At 49.6% G+C, this 21,481-nt stretch overlaps 1 protein-coding gene across 8 annotated transcripts in view; it reads right to left on the bottom strand.

The window, feature by feature from the left end:
* LOC130368202 (uncharacterized) overlaps positions 1 to 21,481 on the bottom strand; it is a 161,563-nt gene that overhangs the window by 47,527 nt on the left and 92,555 nt on the right. For all 8 annotated transcript variants that reach the window (XM_056571579.1, XM_056571539.1, XM_056571542.1 and 5 more), the window contains one exon: positions 15,017 to 15,139. In XM_056571579.1, the coding sequence (XP_056427554.1) occupies positions 15,017 to 15,139 (123 nt within the window). The remainder of the gene's footprint in view (positions 1 to 15,016; positions 15,140 to 21,481) is intronic.

The following is a 21,481-nucleotide window of genomic DNA, read 5'->3' as shown; positions in this document are numbered from 1 at the left end:
GCATCTTTATTGTGATTAAGTGTTTTTTTTGTCCCATTTTCTGTGATTTTTATTAAACATTTTCACAACAAACAAAAACAAAGACATTTGAGTAAACAGAAATGCAAAATTTGGTGCATCGGCAGAAAAATACAATCTGTTGATAACGTCCCCACACAAGTGCATATCAGCTCCCAGAAACATAACTCCCTATCCCACCCTCCTCCCCTGCCCTCCAAGTATCCTTGGCTGCAGGAGGACACCCAGTAGAATCCCTGGATGGCCTCCCTGGGCCGGCTAGTCTGTTACACAGAAGATGCTCACACCCCTGAGAAACAAGCCGACAACATGGATCAAGATAAGGTAAGAGCAGGACAGGGACACATTGCGACTCCCAAGGGATCCAGGACAGGAGCGACCATGCTCTTAAACATCAGGATTGGCACATAGGGAATCCGGTAAGCGCAACGCTCCCAGAGAACCACTCAGGGATTCCACACTGTTCCAAGTAGTGTATCTGAAAGGTTTAACTATATTTATGATCCCCTGAGAGTCGAAGTGGGTTACAATAACGGATTTCCACTTTTGGAAGAAGCGCTTGGTGCCAGAATCCATGTGCCTCTCTGCATCCAAGCGGTCTACTTCCAAGAACAATTTCAGCTGAGCGATCAGAAAGGGCAAGTCTGGAGTGTTCACCTCCAGCCATTTAGAAAAAAGACATCTTAAGGCTACTAGAAGAACTACATGAATGAACTTGGGATACCGTCCTATCCCCTCCCCCTCAGGAGGACGTGCTTGGTGGCAAATCAGCGTTTGAGGTGGAAAAGGAAGTCGTATGCCCCAGTTATCCCAAATGTAAGATTGTGTAAGACGCCAGTAATCAGCAGTATGAGGGCAGTCCCATATCCCGTGATACATGTTGGTGAGCGGTAGCTTACACTTAGGGCAGTGGGTGATCCTGTCCAGAAATGTGGGGGATGGTAGGATATTGAAACCATATAAGGCTGCGTGTGCTACTTTAAAATAGGTCTCCCTCCATCTTTCATTAATGACATTCTTCCGCACCGCTTCCCACCCTTGTAATATTACGTCAGTAATGTCAGTGTCGCCTGTCCATCTCTCCCAAGTGCTAAAAACATGTTTGGGATCAAGTTTAAGGAATCGATTGCGGAAAGCAGCATACAAGTTCGAGATCGACCGTCTTTGGGGGTTCAGTGCCTATAATCCCATCTAAAGTATGATTCGTAGCCTCCCTCGAAAGATCACGCAGTCTGGCGGTACAAAAAGCGTTGGCTTGAATGGCATAAAAAGAGTGAGAACGGGGCAGGTCATACTGGTGGAGAATCTCGCTTGGTGTAAGCCATCCACGGTTAGCCTCATGCATCAAATGTCCCACCGTGTGTATCCCTTTATCATGCCATATGCGCAACCAAGAGCAGGACCCGCCTTGGGGAAATTCCGGGTGATTACGCAAAGGCATTTGTTTGGACAGGAGAAATGGAAGACCAAAAGATCTTTCGCACCTCCTTCCATGACATTATAGTGTCACGTAATCGTAGTGAACCCTTAATGTCCCTCGGTAGGTTAGCATACCTGGTGTGTAAGAGTGCTGGCAGCGACCATGGAGAGGCGAGTGCCTTTTCTACCACTAAATTTGAAAAATAAGTGGAGGAGTGCAACCAATCAAGCGCATGTCGGAAGAGGCACGCTATATTATAACCTCTAATGTTAGGGAAATTGACCCCCCTTCTGGTCTAGATAACATGAGTTTCTGTAAAGATATCCAAGGACATTTTCCTTGCCAGAGAAATCGTTGGAAGGATGAATTTAAACGCCTGACATCAGTGTGTTTTAGAAGGAGTGGGAGTGTTTGCAGGGGATATAACAAGCGAGGAAAGCTGATCCTTTTTACTAAATGGCATCTGCCTAAAAAAGCCAAGGGCAACGATTCCCATCTCTTTAGTTAGTTAGTATGCGTTGGAAGAGCGGTGTGTAGTTAAGAGAATGCAAGGTATCCGGAGTCCTCCCTATTCGGATACCAAAGTTAGTTATGTGGGAAGTTGCTACCTTCACTCCCAGATCCAGGCCCTCTGCAACCCACCGAGGAGGGGGATGTATCCAGCGGTAACATGCTTTTAGTGGCATTAACCCTATATCCTGAAAACCCTCCCACAAGAGAAAGAAAATGTATCTTTGGGACAGCTTCTTTGGCATCATGTAGATAGAGAAGCACATCGTCCGCGAACATGGACAGCTTCACCTCCTGATCCCCCACCTGAATGCCCTTGTAAAGATTAGAGGTCAGTAAATGGCGAGCCAGTGGTTGGCCTGTCGCGTACCTTTGGACAATGTGATAGGTGCTGATAGAATACCCGGGGTGTGAACTCTCGCTGTCATACCGTTGTAAAGACCTATGAAAGCGCTGAAACGACCCTCTATTCCTAATTTAGTCAAGCCCAGTCCCAGCCAACATTATCAAAAGCTTTTTCAGCGTCCAGGGCAAGGAGAGCGCACCGGGCAGCTGACTGGGACTGGCCCCGAACACTATTCATCACCGCCAACACCCTCCTTATGTTCGTGACCGCTCAGCGGTTTTTGACAAATCCCACCTGATGATCACCCACTAGAAGCGGCAAAAATTTGGCTAGTCTATCTGCCAGGATTTTAGACAACAACTTCACATCCTGATTAATGAGAGAGATCGGACGGTAGGAACTCTGATCCAAAGGGTCCTTGCCCTCCTTGGGTAAGACTTTGATATAGGCTAACTTCGCCGCTGGCTAGATCATGCCCGTGTGCAAGATGTCATTAAAGTATGCAGTTATGGGGGTGACACCTGATCTACAAGGGTTTTGTAAAATTCCCCGGTGTAACCGTCCGGCCCCGGAGGCTTCCCGTTCTCTAAAGTTCTAATGCCGGCTTCCACTTCTTCCCTTGAAATATCAGCATTGAGTTCCTGACGCTGCTTGTCTGATAAAGAGGGGAGAGTCAGCCCTTCCAAGAAGCGCGCCCCCTCATCAGTCGGGGCTGGCTGAGTGGAGTAAAGAGCTGCGTAGTAGGAACCCAGGGCTGCATTGAGTGTGTGGGGGACATGGGTAATCCGTTCCGCCGAGTCACGGAGCGATATCACGTGCGCCTGTCCCCGTGATCCCTTCGCTACACGCACCAGTAAGCGACCTGCCTTGTTACACTGTTTGAATAAGTCTGCCTCAAAGTAAGATCTGTAAATCCTTTCTTTCCTGTCAAGCCATAATTCGTATGAGGACTTCGCTACCTGCCATTGGTGTTTGTGTTCTGAAGTGGGATTGCCTAGGAAGCGGGTATAAGGCTCTGCCAAGGTAGCACTTGCTTTCGCATGACCCTCCAAGGTATTACGTTTGATTGAACTACTATAAGACAGTATTCTGCCCCTGAGCACTACCTTCGCTGTTTCCCAGTACAGGGAAGGGTTATCTAAGTGTGCAGCATTGTCTGTCTGAAACTCCAGCCACCAGCCCCTGAGAAGACTCTGGAAGGATTCGTCCTTCACTAAATAAGATGGAAAACGCCACAGGAAGTCCGAGCCTTTGGGGCAGGATGGCAGAAGCTCCAGCGAGACTGGTGCATGGTCTGATATAACCATATTCTGTATAGCTACCTCCCGCAGTCAGGAGCTCAATAATGGGCTGACCAGGACATAGTCAATGCGAGACCAGGAGTCATGTGTGTATGAGAAGTGTGAGTACTCACGACCATCAGGGTGCAAGTGTCGCCAAGAGTCAATCAATCTGGCGAGGAGTGGCAGGTGTTGCACTCGAACACCTGCGGTCCAGCAGCGGGTCAACAACTGTGTTCAAGTCACCTCCAAGTATCGTCAATGGTCCACTAGTACTATTGACAGTGTCTGCTAAAGAGCGGAAGAAGGAGGAATTCTCACCATTAGGAGCATACACATTGTATACGTAATAGGGAGAGCCATTGTGTACTAATTGCAAATGAGAGACGCCCTTCGCTATCATTAACATGTGAGAGGACCTGATGTGCAAATGACTTGTTAAGCAGAGTAATCACCCCAGACCTGCCCTCCACCGCCAGGCTGCCCACCACGTGGCCCACCCACAATTCATCTCTGGAAATCCTGTTCCCGCAAGTGAGTTTCTGTAGCAGGACTATGTCGGGACGCAGGCATTTCAGAAAACGAAGGACTTTCATACGTTTCTGAGGGGAACGCAAACCCCTTCACATTCCAGGAAACAACCTTACACACTGTTTATCAGTGAACCCCTGGGAGTCAGGGGAGAGGATACCCAGCCTGGCCAGATTGCATGTAAGGAGGGGAAAGCAAGGAGGCAACATTTAGAAGAGCAATCAGAGCACGTACTGGAGGAGAGGGAGAAGAGTCGAGAAATTGTACCGTCGGTGGTCCAGGACCCACCACTAATGTGGATCCCATGTAGGGAGAGCAACAGGGAAAAGGTGGAGGAGGACCCAGATGCAGAGGACACCAAGAACAACAAACGAGAGAGAAGGGAAAAAAAACAACAACAAAAACCAAAACATCCCCAAATGGCTCAAATCCCTCGATGGAAATGGAAAGGCCAAACAATGGGTAATGGACTTCCCTTTTTTCAGGCATGCGGTCAGCCAGAACTCCCACCCCGGAACCCGCTAGATGGCTGAGACCAGACTAAGACTGTTAGCAACACAAAAGACTGGAGATTGTATGAACAGAAAAGACAAAAGAGAATAAGCATTTTAAGATAATATCATGGAGCAACACAACATTAGAGAGGGAAGAACCAGCGCTGTCAGCAATATCATAACATGTGAGCAAATAGTAACATCAGTAACTAAGAATGCAAATGAGAAACACCCCTGAAATGTTAAGGCACATCTTTAACACCCGAGACCCCCCCACAGACTGAGAGGGAGAACAAAAATAGCAAAACAACCAGTATACTCAGTCTAGGGAAGAGGAACGACCGCTCCTGCTTCTGCTACGTCTTCCTGTAGATGGGCAGCGTCTCCTAGAGTCGCCTGGGGAGCTAGTGCGACTATGCCTCCTCCTGGGCGGAGGGTGAGCAGGATCTCCACGATCTCTGGAGGGCGGAGATTGATGTGCTGGTAAGCTAGTAACCCCAGTTGACTCACGAAGGATCTCTGGCAGGGCAGCTTCTGTTGCAGCTGGGGTTAGGTAAGTGGAGAAAGAGCCATCTGACCGGAGAACTCTCAAGGTGGCAGGATAGTGTAGTTGAAAGTCTTTTATCCTTGAAGAGTTCCGAGCATATCTTGCCGTAGGCTCTTCGGCGCTTTGCAACATCTGCAGAAAAGTCCTCAAACAATAAAATTGTATTATTCCTGAAAGTGAGCGGTGTAGAGCTTTTCCTATAAGCCTTCAGCAACCCCACTTTATCATTGTGATCCAGAAGTTTAAATATGATCTGCCAAGGACGTGTGGAGTCCACGGGCCGTGACTGGGAAGAAGTCGATTGTGGTCTTCCCACACAATGAGCTCTTTCCACTCTACATTTATGTGACAACCCCAGAGCCTTAGGTAAGTCACTCTCACAAAAGTCTTGCAGTTCTGTGGGAAGGAGAGACCCCCCCGACTATGCGTAAATTGCTACGGCAGGATCTATTCTCTAGGTCTTCAAGTTTTGCGCTGACATAACAGAGATCCGTCTCCGCCCTGCGAATTCTTGTAGCCAACCCCATGTATACATCTTGTAGGTTCACAATATGTTGTTCTGCTTCACTCTAGCGCCCCAACTGAGCACCTAGATCAGACTGTATTTGTGTTAGCGTGGAGCGCATAGTATTTTCCAGAGTTGATTGTATGGTCTGTGTTATTAACTTGACCAATGCATCCGCCAATGTTTGTAGGCCCATGGGGGAGGCAAAGCATACCTTTGAGTTGCCAACGACAACATGCGGCTGTACAGGCGCGGAAGGCAATTGGATTCCTTCTTCCCGAGTGAAAAGAGGCTGAATGTAAGTGGTCTCCATGGTTACCAAGGGATCCCGTCCCCCATTGGCAGATGCAGAGCAAGGCACTGGAGCCAAGGCTGGAACAAGCCCCAGCTGTGTAGGGGCTCCTGTAGAATGACCAGTGCGTTGAGAACCTTTAGATAAAAATTTCTCTATGAGGATAGGAGCCAGGGGAGGAGGGGCGATGACTGAGAATTGAGGACTCCCCGTTGTACCAATTGTTCCAGATATGAATAGCAGTTCCTAGAACAGGAGGAATGGTAGGTATAAAAGCAGTCCGAGACTGTGCCTCTGTTCCGTTGGTGCGGTGAGTAACGTTTGCTGTTCACCGAGCAGGAAAATGTGAGGGTGAATGACAGGCTGAAGCTGGTCCACTGCTGTGTCAGGTAGAGAGAGGAACGCTTACTTTCCACCACACAGCAGAAAGATGAGAGTCCATGACAGGCTGAAGCTGATGCTCTGTTTCGTCAAGTATAGAGAGTAACGGATGCAGATCACAGAGTCGGGGGAGTGCAGGGGTTAATAACAGGCCAAGGCTGGTGCACTGCTTCACCAGGTGTAGAGAGTGGCAGCCACTGTTCCCAGCGCAGGAAAGATGTAAGGGTTAGTGACAGGCTGACGGTGGGTCACTGTTGCGTCAGGCACAGAGAGTAATGGTGGTAGGTCACAGAGTCGGAGGCATGCAGGGGTTAATGACAGGCTAGAGGCGATGCACTATTTTTGCAGAAACAGGGAGTGATGATGCAGTTCACAGAGCCAAAAGGAATGCAGGGGATGATGACAGGTAGAAACAGATTCCCTGCAAAGGCCTGTATAGGGAATGATGGTGCGATTCACAAAGCACAGAGTAGGGGGAGTGCAGGGGTTAATGTCTGGCTGCAGCCGAGTCACCACTCCGGCAGGCACAGGGACGATTGGTGCAGTGAGCAATGCAGAAGCTGTCCTGTAGCGTGGCCGAGGAAATGAGCTGTACGGAGGCAGCCTCTTATCAGTAGCGAGGATGCCTGGCTTCTCCGCTATCCCCACCGCTCCCCCGCTCACTGTACAGAGAGCCGCTGTCAGCTCACTGAAGCTGCGCTCCCACAGTACCTCCACCAGGCCGGGGAAGATGGCGGCCGTCACTGAGTGGCCGCGCGCTCCTCCGGGCACCCAGTCCTTCTCGCCGGCTGCGCAACAGGGGGACTCACTCACAGCCTCCCCAAGACCTCCGGGACCTTAGATGGCAAGGTGAGCAGGGCTATGCCCCTTCTAGCTGTCGGTTCTGTAGACGGTAGGCGGTCCGGGGTGTGGGAGCTCCGGCCTTGTGATCCTCACATGCCTGCGCCAGAACCGGAAGTCTGTGATTTTATTTTACTGTAACGTCAGAGTAGGTAGCGAGCTTGCGCATTTTGGCGAACAAATTACAACTAATACCTCATGTCTATCATATGGAGTATATATTCTTTTTGATGTGGTCTGGCCTTGTGATGCTGGGGGAACCCAGGGTGTCCGTGCGCTTGTGGGGTGCACACAGAAGATGCTGGATAGCGGTCTGATCGAATAGTATAGAAGTCATTAATAGGTTATAAGCCAGTATGGTGCACTACAGGCTATGATGTTACTGCCACCCTGAACATGCCTTATCTGTGTGCAACTATGAGGGAGATTTATCAAAACCTGTTCAGAGGCAAAGTTGCTGAGTTGCCCATAGCAACCAGATTACTACTTTCATTTTTCAAAAGGCCTCTGAAAAATGAAAGTAGTAAACTGATTGGTTGCTATGGGCAACTCAGCAACTTCTTCTGGACAGGTTTTGATAAATCTCCCCCTACAATACTAAGCAGCCACCACCCTCATGAATAATAGGTGTGGGAATGGTTGTTCATCAGTATTTTGTCATCTGTGCGAGCCCCCCCCCTCTTTAGCATTGTGGCTGATCTGCATCATAGTGGAACTAGGTGTTTAACCTGCCATTTTACCAGTAACCAGTAAGTATGGCCTCTAGTCTACATTTATGAAAAACTTGCCTCTCTTTGATAAATATAACTCCCCCCCCCCCCCCCCCCCAATTACTCCAAAATACCAAAGGTGTCTAATTTCAATAGAAAAAGGAGATTTTTTTACACTTACTGTAAAATCTCTTCCACGAAGGATCCATTGGGGGACACAGACCGTGGGTGTATCTTGCGGTCTCTAGGAGCTGTGACACTATGGTAACAAAAAAGTAAGCTCCTCCCAGCAGGATATACCCACCTTCAGGCTCTGAGCTAGTCAGTTTAAGTTCCAGAGCAATAGGAGGAGACCAATAGGTCAAGGAAAACCCCAAAACTGTCCGAGAACCAGAAGGAAAAACATAACTGAACACACCCTTTGACAGAGAACCAAAGGAAAAAAACAAAAAGGGCGGGAGCTGTGTCCCCCAATGGATCCTTCGAGAAAAAGATTTTATGGTAAGTGTTAAAAAATCTCCTTTTCTCTATCGGCTCCATTGGGGGACACAGACCGTGGGACGTACCAAAGCCGTCCCTTGGGTGGGCAGATAAGTAATCAGGCAGACGGCTGATCCACTGCCGCCTGCAACACTTTACACCCAGACTAGCATCAGCCGATGCGAAAGTATGAACTCGGTAAAACCTCGAGAAAGTGTGCAAAGACGACAAGGTAGCCGCCTTGCAAATCTGCGAGGCCGAGGCTCTATTCTGGAGAGCCCAGGATGCCCCGACAGAACGAGTGGAATGAGCCACAACCCTGAAAGGAGGAATATTCCCCTTGCAGCGATAGGCTTCCGAAATGGCGGACCGAATCCACCTAGAAATGGTGGCCTTGGAAGCAGGTTGTCCCTTGCGACGACCTTCCGTAAGGACAAGAAAGGAATCACACTGACGAAACGAAGACGTGATAAAGAGATAAGCCCGAACAGCCCGGACTACATCCAGCTTGTGTAGTAAGAGCTCCTTAGGATGAGAGGGAGCAGGACAAAAGGACGGGAGAACAATGTCCTCATTGCGATGAAAGGCAGAGACCACCTTGGGCAAAAAGGAAGGATCTGGCTGGAAAACAACCTTGTCCTGATGGATCACCAGAAACTGAGAACAGCAGGAAAGAGCTGCCAATTCAGACACCCTCTGGATGGAGGTGATAGCCACAAGAAACGCCACTTTCCAAGAAAGGAGGGGGAGAGACACCTCTCTAAAGGGCTCAAAGGGTGCACCCTGGAGGGCACTCAGAACCAAATTTAAGTCCCAAGGGGGAGAAAGAGACCGATAAGGAGGAACTGCGTGCGCCACTCCTTGCAGGAAGGTCCGGACATGAGAATTAGAAGCCAGGGGCCGCTGGAAAAGAACAGCAAAGGCCAAAACATGACCTTTAAGGGAACTGAGAGACAATCCCAGTTCCAGCCCCGACTGTAAAAAGGAGAGAAGACGGGGAACTGAAGGTCACAGGGGAAAAGTCCTGAGATTCACACAAACGAAAATAAGACCGCCAAGTACGGTGGTAAATTCTTGCGGAGGAGGGCTTACGAGCCTTGAGCATGGTGTGAATGACTTGAGAGGAGAACCCGCGGGCCCTCAAAACCGCGGTCTCAACCGCCATGCCGTCAAATGCAGCGACTCTAAATTGGGGTGGCAAAGAGGACCCTGAGAGAGTAGATCCAGGCGGAGCGGAAGGCGCAGAAGAGCGTCGTCCAGGAGCCTGACTACGTCGGCGTACCACGATCTTCGGGGCCAATCTGGAGCTACCAGAATGGCGGGAACGACTTCTGCCTTGAGCTTCCTCAGCACCCTGGGAAGGAGCGGAAGAGGAGGAAACAGATAAGGCAGGGCGAACCCCGTCCAAGGAATCACTAGGGCGTCCACGGCCAAGGCCTGAGGGTCCCGGGACTTGGACAAACTTAAGAATTTTCCGATTGTGCCGGGACGCGAAGAGGACCACGTCCGGAATGCCCCAGAGGTCATGGGCTGCGTGAAGACCTCCGGATGAAGAGACCACTCGCCGGGGTCGGGAGAGGACCGACTGAGGAAGTCCGCTTCCCAGTTGAGCACTCCTGGAATGTGGATCGCCGAGATGGCCGGAACCTGGCTCTCCGCCCAGGAAATAATTTTGGTCACCTCGGCCATGGCTGCCGAGCTGCGGGTGGCGCCCTGTCGATTTATGTACGCCATGGCCGTGGCGTTGTCTGACTGAACGCGGATAGGACGAGACTGAAGACGGGGCTCCCAATGAAGACAAAGAAGAATCGCCCGTAATTCCAATATGTTTATCGGAAGAAGGGTCTCCTGGGCAGACCAGAGACCCTGAACCGTCCAATCCCTGAACACACCGCCCCAGCCTGACAGGCTGGCATCAGTCGTTACCACCTGCCAATGAAGGGGAAGGAAGGACCGCCCCTGGATAAGAAGGGGCGAGCGGAGCCACCAGAGCAGAGACTGACGGACCCTGGGAGGGAGAATAATCTGACTATCGAGGGACAGAGGCGACCTGTTCCATTGAGAGAGAATCGCCAGTTGGAGAGGGTGGTAATGGAACTGAGCAAAGGGCATGGCCTCCATAGCTGCCACCATCCGACCCAAGACTTCCATACAAGTGCGGATGGCGACTGATACCTGAGTCTGCAGGGAGCGGACCCCCTAGTGGAGCGCCAGACGTTTGTCCGGCGGAAGATAAATTCGGGCAGAGGCCGTGTCGAATCAAAAACCCAGAAAGGTTAGAGACTGGGTAGGCCGGAGGACTGACTTGTCCCGCTTGACCAGCCAGCCGAAACGAGTCAGTGTGGAGAGTCACGTCCAGATTCTCCCGAGTCTAGGCTCTGGTTGGAGCCTTGATGAGAAAGTCATCAGGATAGGGTACCACCGAGATTCCTCTCGACCGTAACAGGCCCATCACTGGCGCAAGGACCTTTGTAAAGACCAGAGGAGCCGTGGCTAGACCGAAGGGGAGAGCTACAAATTGAAAGTGCCCCTCCGGAACCGCAAAGCGGAGGTACAGATGATGGCCAGGAAATATTGGCACGTGGAGGTAGGCATCTTTGATGTCCACTGAGGAGAGGAACTCCCCCTGTTCCAGGGACGCCACCACCAAGCGGAGAGAATCCATCCGGAAGTGGCGGATGAGAAGATGACGGTTGAGACGCTTGAGGTCTCGGATTGGTCGTACAGAACAGTCCTTCTTGGGGACCACAAAAAGATTTGAATAGAAACCCCGAAAACGTTCCTCTAGGGGGACGGGAACAATCACCCCCTGGAGAAGCAGGGACTGGAGAGCCGCACGAAATTGCTTCGCCAGGGGAGGAGACCGGGGGGGCCCTGGACTTGAAAAAGCGATCCCTCGGGAGGGAGGCAAATTCGATTCGGTAACCGTTGGACACCACGTCCCTGACCCAAGAGTCCTGAATGTGTGAGGTCCAGATGTCTCGGAAAAACAAAAGACGACCTCCCACCCGCAAAGAAACCGCGGGAGGAGGCCTTACTTCATGCAGAAGTGGGTTTGCGGTTGCCCGATTTGGGCGCAAAACGGCCAGAGCGGTTGGAGTCCGACTTCCAAGACGAGAGTGCCCGGAACGAGGGAGCCTTCTTGTCCCTCGAGGGCGCCTGTCCGGACCCTTTGTTGGAGTCAGAGGTCCGAAAGGACCAAAAAGGAAAAAGACTTCCTTTGGGAAGTAAGGCAAGCCTTATTTTGAGGTAACAAGGAACTCTTAACTCCCGTTGCCTCAGAGATAATCTCATCAAGGCGTTTGCCAAAAAGAAGGCCACCCGTAAAGGGAAGCTCAGTGAGAGACCTTTTGGAAGCGGCATCCGCATTCCAGGCTTTAAGCAACATAGAGCGGCAGAGGGCTGCTAGGTGACCCACAGCAAAGGCAGAACAACGAGCTGCCTGGATGTAAGCTGCGCACATAAAGTCCCCAGCCTTAGCGCAACGGAGAGCCAGAGCAGATAGATCCTCGGGGGGGGGGTTCCCGCTAAAATATTGTGATGGAGTTGTTGACACCACTCCGACAGGGCCTTGGACACCCATGTCGAGGTGAAGATGGGAAGAAGAGAAGAGCCAGCTGCTTCAGTAGCGAACTTCGCAAAAGATTCTACCTTTTTGTCTGCGGGATCCTTGAAGGCAGTGGCATCTGCCAGAGGTAGCGTAGTCACCTTTGAGATCCGGGAGATTGGTGGGTCAACAGAGGGAGGGGAAGCCACCTTAGCGACAAAGTCCTTGTCAAATGGATAACGTTCTTGAATTGTCTTGATTCCCGGGAACCTCTTGTCTGGATGTTTCCAAGCAGATTCCAGAATGTCGTCAAAGTTAGCGTGAGAGCTGAACTTTTGAGGTGCTTGCTTAGTACGATGAAAGGATACTCCCGGATTGACATCCGAAGATCCTGGGTCCTCCAAGTGAAAGGTGTCTCTTATGGCTGTCACCAATGAGTTCACCATAGCAATTGAGACCGAGCGGTCCTCTGGGTCAGATGCCGGTTCGGAAGCCTCGTCCACTAGTTCACCAGGGGAATGTGAATGAGTAGATGCTGGCGTGGCAGAGCGGCGACTCCGAGAACGTCCTCTGGAGGAGCGACATTTGTGCCCAGATGATGGGGGGGCTGGACCTGCGAGGGGAACGCCCACATCTATCCGAAGACTCAATGGAAGAGTCAGACGAGGCACCCCTAGCACGCTTGTGAGAGCGTGAAGTATGAGGAGACGAAGAGCGGGCCCTCTCAGAGGTCCTGCGCAGGGATGACCCTTTCAAAGCGGACACCATTTCGTGGGAGGCCTCAGCCACCGAACGGGAGACCTGGGTCAAGTCAGCCATATACTGGGTGAGGGAAGAAACCCAGGCTGGAGGAGCGGCTGAACCCACCGGGATCGAAGGGGCATCAGGGGGCACCAGGGGGTCTGGGGGAGCAGAGGAGCAGGCAGAGCAAGCGGGCTCAGCGGAGCCAGGCATCTTGGTATTACAGTGTTTACAGGTATAGTAAGTCACTAAATTCCCAGGTTTCTGTTTAGAAGGAGGAACAGCCCTGGGCACGGACATAATGGGGTAAAAAAGAGAAGACAGGCACTTTCTCACCCAGATCTGTGTCCCCTGTTAGCTGCAGTGAGGAGAACTTGCTCCGTGCAGCCAGCTAGACTGAAAAGGCCAGCCAATAGGGAGGGAGGGGCATGCCTGAAGCAAGGCACGTAATAACTGACCCCTACACACAGAAAATCGCGCCCACAGCGCTGATTGGGCGCTGCTTTGAGCCTATGAGAGCTCCCCCGCCCAGTGGGCGGAGCTACAGCCGCCGGGGAAGAACTGTCATGGCGCCCGCTCTTTGTCCCGAGCACACCAGCCTTTTGTATTTGCGCTCGCGGGAACGGAGCAGGCGGCCAGAGCGCCGGCTGAGGCTGCCGGCGAAGTGAAAGTAAAAGGAAGCCGGCACTTAAGCGCCCGGCTCATAACAGCGACGGGGCTGCAGCCGCGTATAAGGCGCTGTAAGATATGACATAAGCCGGCGCTGAGAGTGCGCGAGCCGAACAAGCGCCGCGGCTGACAGCCGCATATAAGGCGCTGAGTAGTGACCAGAACACACACACACACTAAAGTATTTTCATAACACATGCCCGAAAAATAAATGTGCCTTATAAAAACATGCCCCCTTAGGTGTAATTGCTCCCCCAGCACAGTGCAGCCCCTGTTAAACAAGCCCCCAAAACTGCGGGTGTGGGACAAAACAGGGGGTCTCCAGAAGTTGCGAGGCTGTGCCTGTGGAAAAACTTAACTCAGTCAGAAGAACTTACCTAATGGAGTCTTCAGTGAAGTCTTCAGTCAGCTTATGATCCCTGCATCACGCCTGGCTGTTATGCCCGAGCGAGGAGAGCAGAGACATAGGGGGACCCGGACCCATGAGGTACCACCCAGGCGCTGACCGTTGGCGAGAGGGGGTTAACAGCACATATACGCAATGTCTGTGCCCCCTTACTCGCAATGGGGAAACAGTGAACCGCAGTTCCCCACCTGAAAACAGAAAGAAAAAGGAATAAAAAACTAACACGTCCCTATACTAGGAAAATAAAAAATCAGTAGACCTGGTCTAGATAATTCCAGACCATGTCCACCTCCTTCAGACACTAAGCTTAAACTGATTAGCTCAGAGCCTGAAGGGGGTACCGTATTTATCGGGGTATACCACGCACCGGCCTATAACATGCACCCTCATTTTACCAAGGGTATTTGGGTAAAAAAAAGTTTTCTACCCAAATATCTATGGTAAAATGAGGGTGCGTGTGTGCACGCGTGTATACCCCGATACACCCCCAGGAAAGGCAGGGGGAGAAAGGCCGTCGCTGCCGGCTTCTCTCCCCCTGCCTTTCCTGGGGTCTAGAGCCCTGCTGCCGGCCCTTCTCTCCCCCTGGCTATCGGCGCCGCTGCCCATTCAGTCCCCCTGACTATCGGTGCTGGCGCCCCATTGCCGGCGCCGATAGCCAGGGGGAGAGAAGCGGCGCCGACAGCCAGGGGGAGAGAAGGGGCTGCGGCACCCATTGCCGGCGCCACTGCCCCGTTGCCTCCCCCCATCCCTGGTTGCATAATTACCTGTTGCCGGGGTCGGGTCCGCGCTGCTTCAGGCCTCCGGTGTGCTTCCCCTGCGTCGTTGCTATGCGCTGCAGGGCGCGTTGCTGGTGCCGCTGCCCCTTCTCTCCCCCTGGCTATCGGCGCCGCTTCTCTCCCCCTGGCTATCGGCGCCGGCAATGGGGCGCCGGCACCGATAGTCAGGGGGACAGAACGGGCAGCGGCGCCGATAGCTAGGGGGAGAGAAGGCCCGGCAGCAGGGCTCTAGACCCCAGGAAAGGCAGGGGGAGAGAAGCGGGCAGCAACGGCCTCTCTACCCCTGCCTTTCCTGGGGGTGTATCGGCGTATAACACGCACATAGACTTTAGGCTAAAAAATTTAGCCTAAAAAGTGCGTGTTATACGCCGATAAATACGGTATATCCTGCTGGGAGGAGCTGACTTTTTTTGTTACCTTAGTGTCACAACTCCTAGAGACAGCAAGATACACCCACGGTCTGTGTCCCCAATGGAGCTGATAGAGAAAAGCTCATTAGAAATATGAAACTACAAATACTTACATCAGAAGTTGTAGGCAATTTCTTCGTTTTCGAAAGCTGGGAAGGGCTGGCTTCTGTTGAATCACTGGGGACCAGTTTCCTGACTGGACTCAGATCTTCACATTGTTTTAAGGATGATGTTTTCTAAATGAAGACACAAAATGGTGAAAAAACACAATTACAAGTTAGGCATACAAAGAGTTCTAAAGTGTTTGTGGCTGCCTCTACTTTGGATATTTATACCAACAAGTACATAGATTGTCATCAGTCGCTGTCGCTCTCCCCAATAGGGATCACAATCTCCACTCACATTGTAAGGACAATTGCTCAGGATGTTATTAACCAATTAGGAGGTTTTCAGAGCATGGGAGAGATAACTGAACTCACTAAGGCTACATACAGAATCAGGCAGATTTATCAAGACCCGTGCAGAGGAAAAATTGACCGTCAGCTTGCTTCTTTCATTTTTAACAAGGCCTCTGCAAAACGAAAGAAGCGATCCGATTGGTTGCTATGGCCTAAAGATTGGTTCTTTAATTTCCAATGGATAGGGGATAAGATGTCTACAGTGTGCAGTGGTTTGGGGTCTGTCTACTGGGACCCTTAAAAAGCAGAAAGAGCCTAATTCCAATGTTTTGGTAGAGAAGTAGCTGTGCATAGGAGACACATATATTAAACAGCATGTAAATCTTTAAAAGGTACGCATACTGCACTGAAAGTGATTACAGCAATAGTTTATTTTTAATATTTAAGATCACTAAAGCGGGAAAATATCAAATTGTTAATTTGTCACAAGATTTGTCTCAGTGTTAAGTGTGTGACTTTTTCCTGCAAATTTTGGTTTACACAAGAAATCAAGGTGTCCTGTCATACACAGAACTGTAGTAACTTTAACCTGCTCCCGAAATATCAGGTAGGGATGACTTTCCGTATCACCACGTACATGTACCTGTTCGTTTTAAACTGCGACAGCGCCCCTTGGCGCTGTGCCACTTTAGTAAGCTCAGCTGTGCTTCACAACTGAGTGTCCCTTAAGCCGGCCAGGAACTAATCGCAGTGGTCATCGGCCGGCATTCGCTGCTATTGATCGGTCAGTACAGACTGACCAACAGCAGGGATATTGCGGGGGCTTCTCCTTCCCCCTCCTCACCTCCATTGCTTCACACAGTGATCGGAGGAGAGAGGGGCCCCGTCGGAAGAGGCCGCCCTCTCCAATCTTGAGTTAACCCTGTAGACGCTATGGTCACTGTGATCGCAGGGTCTATTAGGGTTACAGAGGGAGGGAGCTCCCTCTGTTCCCAATCGTCAATCTGCAAAGTAAAATCAGATGTTAAGTTCTCACACAATTGAGTCAGTGAAAAAAACTGATTTTTTTTTTTTTTACTCTCTGCAAAATCTCTCTCATAGCCTTCATTGGGGGAGACAGACTATGGGGTATATGCTGACACTAAGATAAAGAAGTTGGCTCCTCCCTGGCAGGATATACTCACCCACTGACAATGAGCTAATCAGCTGTCTTACCAAGCAGTAGGAGAAGCCAAAAAACTAGAAAAAAGAAAAACCACGACTTTTCTCGCTTCATTGGGGACACAGACTATGGGATTCAACAACCTTTGAGGGGTTACCCCCTCGCGGGGATTAAACCCTTCACTAGAACCCCCCTTAAAAACAATCTTTATTCTTAGCTTGTTAAAATATTACCCCTTCACACTATTGTTAAAATTGTCAGTGGAGAGTATGGTGTTAGGGAGCTATAATTACTCCTCTCTTTGTTTATGGAGCTTGTAATTATATTACAAGCTCCATATACAAAGAGAGGAGTAATTATAGCTCCCTAACACCATACTCTCCACTGACAATTTTAACAATAGTGTGAAGGGGTAATATTTTAACAAGCTAAGAATAAAGATTGTTTTTAAGGGGGGTTCTAGTGAAGGGTTTAATCCCCGCGAGGGGGTAACCCCTCAAAGGTTGTTGAATTTATGATTTGCCCTGTTACCTCCAGGGACATATTTTGTGGATAAAAACAGACTATGGGATGTCCCAAAGTAGTCCCTGGGGTGCGAAAAACAACTGCTAGAGAACAACCACTGGCAAGAGATCACGGAAGAGACTCTGGACCCCGAAGGAACAGGAAACCAGCAAGTCATCGCTGAGCAGATCCAACAGCCCATGTGGAGCAGGCTAGGACCTGAAAGGAAGGAACCTCCCTATGGTAGACTGGAGTCCACCAGCCGACTGAAATAGACAAGGAGCGGTCAACCTGGAAGCCTGACAGGAAGACGCTAGACTACCATGGCTAATGTCGAAAGAAGAAGGGCAAGCGACAAGAGAACCCCAGCACGTTGAGATCTGCCCTAACAGGGCAGGAAAAAAAATAAAAATAAACGCCAAAAAGGTCAGGAAAGAATCATCCCAGAGAGGCCCAAAGAGAGCCATGCAAGGCTAAAGCCAAAAACAGAGAAGACAGGAAGTGACTGCAGGGCAGTGGACCTAGTGGAGAAGCCACTTCACGTAAGGTCCTGGCCACAGAAGGCCAGTCAATAAGACAAAAGACCATTCACAGAAATGTAAACGGTATCTACCTAATAGGAAGAACATGCTGCAACCTAAGTTAGCACCGAACTTGGGAAAACCAGGACAGGCAGGCCCCGAAATTACAAAACGCATATACAAGCTCCCCTAATGGGAACCACAAAGGGATCGCTGGTACGCCACCCAAGAGAGGAAGGTAAGGCAGGGACCGCCACGGGAGACACCAACATTACCCTAGGAAAGGGTTGATGCAAGAGATAGGACAACAATAGCTACATCACTGCTCACAGCGCTCCTGAAAAAGTTAAAGCGATGGCTGGGATAGCAACACCAAAACCAGGTGGATGAGAAAGGACGACTGCATGAGGAATAGTAGGAATCGCACAAGAATGCACCACTCCTTAACCTCTTCAGGACACATGTCGTACTGGTACATCATGGGACCATGGTACTTAAGGACCCATGACGTACATGTACGGGCGTGGGAATTTCGGTCCCTGTCGCGCAGCGGGCAGGGATCGGACCGGGGTGACTGCTGATATCTATGCCCAAATGCCCAGGGGGGGTCATCAGACTCTTCGCCTAAACCCCCCCCCCCCCCCCCCCCCCCCCATGTCGGCGATCGCGGCAAATCGCAAGTGAATTCACACTTGCGATTTGCGCGATTCAGGGTTATTACGAGTCTATGGTGACCCGGAATATAAGGGGGATCGCGGTTGTCCAAGACACCCACGATCCCCCTGAAGGAATAGGAGTGAGGTGGTAGCGGGGCAGGACGGGGAAACCGACAGGAATCGGCGCCGAAGGTCACTTACCGATCTGCGGAGGCTGCGGGCGACGGTGACTGGCGCGGCGATGTCGTGCGGCTGACTCCCTGGATCCTACAGAAGCCAGTGAGTTGCCTAGCACTATACAGTGGTCTCTATACTGTAGCCCTCCAGACGTTGCAAAACTACAATTACCAGCATGCCCAGACAGCTGTTTGGGCATGCTGGGAGTTGTAGTTTTGCAACAGCTGGAGGTCTACAATTTGGAGACCACTGCACAGTGATCTCCAAACTGTAGCCCTCCAGATCTTTCAAAACTACAACTCCGAGGATGCCCACACAGCAATTTGCTGTCTGTGCATGCTGAAATTTGTATTTTTGCAACATCTGGAGGGCCACAGTTTGGAGATCACTGTGCACTAATCTCTAAATTGTAGACCTCCAGATGTTGCAAAACTGCAAAACCCAGCATGCCCTTACAGCTGTCTAGGCATGCTGGGAGCTGTAGTTGCGTATCTCCAGCTGTTGCATAACTACATCTCCCAGCATGCCCTTCGGCGATCAGTACATGCTGGGAATTGTAGTTTTGCAACAGCTGAATGTTTGACACCCCCCCCATGTGAAAGTACAGGGTACATTCACACGAGCAGGTTTACAGTAAGTTTCCTGCGTAAAGTTTGAGCTGCGGCTAATTTTGCGGCTAGCGCAAACTCCTAGCAGGAAACTCACCGTAACCCGCCAGTGCGAATGTACCCTAAAAACACTACACTAACACAAACACAATACATATACACCCACTTACACTGTCCCCCCAATATAAATGAAAAACGCATTGTATAGCAGTGTTTCCAAAACGGAGCCTCCAGCTGTTGCAAAACAACAACTCCCAGCATTTCCGGACAACCACTGACTGTACAGGCATGCTGGTAGTTTAGCAACAGCTGGAGGCACCCTGTTTGGGAATCACTGGCGTAGAATACCCCTATGTCCAGCCCTATGCAATCCCTATGTAGTCCTCAAATGCGCATGGCGCTCTCTCACTTCAGAGCCCTGTCGTATTTCAAGGAAATTGTTTAGGGCATCTCCGTACTCGGGAGAAATTGTACTACAACTTTTGGGGGGGCTTTTTCTCCTTTTACCCCTTATGAAAAGGAAAAGTTGGGGGCAACAACTGCCTGTTAATGTAAAAAAATTAACTTTTTTACACAAATATGCTGGTGTTGCCCCATACTTTTTATTTTCACAAGTAGTAAAAGCAAAAAAAAGACCCCCAAAATTTGTAACAAAATTCCTCCTGAACACGGAAATACCCTCTATGTGGACATAAAATGCTCTGCGGGCGCACAAAAAGGCTCAGGAGTGAGAATGCACTATGTACATTTGAGGCCTAAATTGGTGATTTGCACAGGTGTGGCCCATTTTACAGCGGTTCTGACATAAACGCAAAAAAATACCCACATGTGACCCCATTTTGGAAACTACACCCCTCACGGAACGTAACAAGGCGTAGAGTGAGTCTTGACACCCCACAGGTGTTTGACGAATTTTCATTTAAGTTAGATGGGAAAATGAAAAAAAAAAAAAAAAGTTTTCACTGAAATGTAGGTGATACCCAAAATTTTTCATTTTCACAAGGGAAAAGAGGAAAAAAGCCCCCCAAAATTTGTAACCTCATTTCTTCAGAGTAAGAACATACCCCATATGTGGATGTAAAGTGCTCTGCGGGCGAACTACAATGCTCAGAAGAGAAGGAGCTCCACTGGGATTTTGAAGAGAAAATTTGTCCGGAATTGAATGCCACGTGTGTTTACAAAGCCCCCATAGTGCCAGAACAATGGACCCACCCCCCACATGTGACCCCATTTTGGAAACTACACCCCTCACGTAATATAATAAGGGGTACAGTGAGCATTTACGCCCCACAGGAGTCTGACAGATTTTTGGAACAGTGATCCGTGAAAATGAAAAATTTAACTTTTCATTTGCACAGCCCACTGTTCAAAAGACCTGTCAAATGCCAGCGGGGTGTAAATACTCACTGCACCCCTCATTAAATTCTGTGAGGGGTGTAGTTTCCAAAATGGGGTCACATGTGGGGGGTCTACTGTTCTGGCACCACGGGGTGCTTTGTAAACACACATGGCCTACTTCTATTCCAACCAAATTCTCTCACCAAAAGCCTAATGGCGCTCCTCCTCTTCTGAGCATTGCAGTTCGCCCGCAGAGCACTTTACATCCACATATGGGGTATTTCCATACTCAGAAGAAATGGGGTTACAAATTTTGTGAAAAAAAAAAAATTCTAATTTTTCATTTTCACGTACAAATTTAGCAGAAATTTATCAAGCACATGTGGGGTGTTAAGGCTCACTGTACGCCTTGTTACGTTCCTTGAGGGGTGTAGTTTCCAAAATAGAATTTCATGTGTTTTTTTTTGCTGTTCTGGCACGATAGTGGCTTCCTAAATGTGACATGCCCCCCAAAAACCATTTCAGCTAAATTTGCTTTCCAAAAGCCAAATGTGACTTCTCTTCTGAGCATTGTAGTGTGCCAGCAGAGCACTTTATGTCCACACATGGGGTATTTCCAACCCAAGAGATTGGTTTACAAATTTTGGGGGCCATTATTCTCCTATAACCCCTTGTAAACATTTTTAATTTGGGTAAAAACCTGCATTTTAGTGGGAAAAAAAAAAAATCTAATTCATTTACACATCCGACTTTAACGAAAAGTCGTCTAACACCTGTGGGGTGTTAAAGGGGTATTACAGGCCAAAACTTTTTTTTATATATCAACTGGCTCCGGAAACTTAGATTTGTAAATTACTTCTATTAAAAAATATTAATCCTTCCAATAGTTATTAGCTTCTGAAATTGAGTTGTTGTTTACTGTCTAACTGCTCTCTGATGACTCACGTCCCGGGAGCTGTGCAGTTCCTATGGGGATATTCTCCCATCATGCACAGCTCCCGGGACATGACATAATCATTGAGCAGTTAGACAGAATACTTCAGAAGCTAATAACTATTGGAAGGATTAAGATTTTTTTATTAGAAGTAATTTACAAATCTGTTTAACTTTCCAGAGCCAGTTGATATATATAAAAAAAAAAGGTTTAGCCTGGAATACCCCATTTTAGGCTCAACCGACCCCTTGTTACATTCCTTGGGGGGTGTAGTTTCCAA

The sequence above is a fragment of the Hyla sarda genome, chromosome 1 (assembly GCF_029499605.1).
Source record: "Hyla sarda isolate aHylSar1 chromosome 1, aHylSar1.hap1, whole genome shotgun sequence".
Lineage (NCBI taxonomy): Eukaryota > Metazoa > Chordata > Amphibia > Anura > Hylidae > Hyla > Hyla sarda.
The sequence above is the reverse complement of the archived record's forward strand: the minus strand, read 5'-3'. Positions and strand labels throughout refer to the sequence as shown.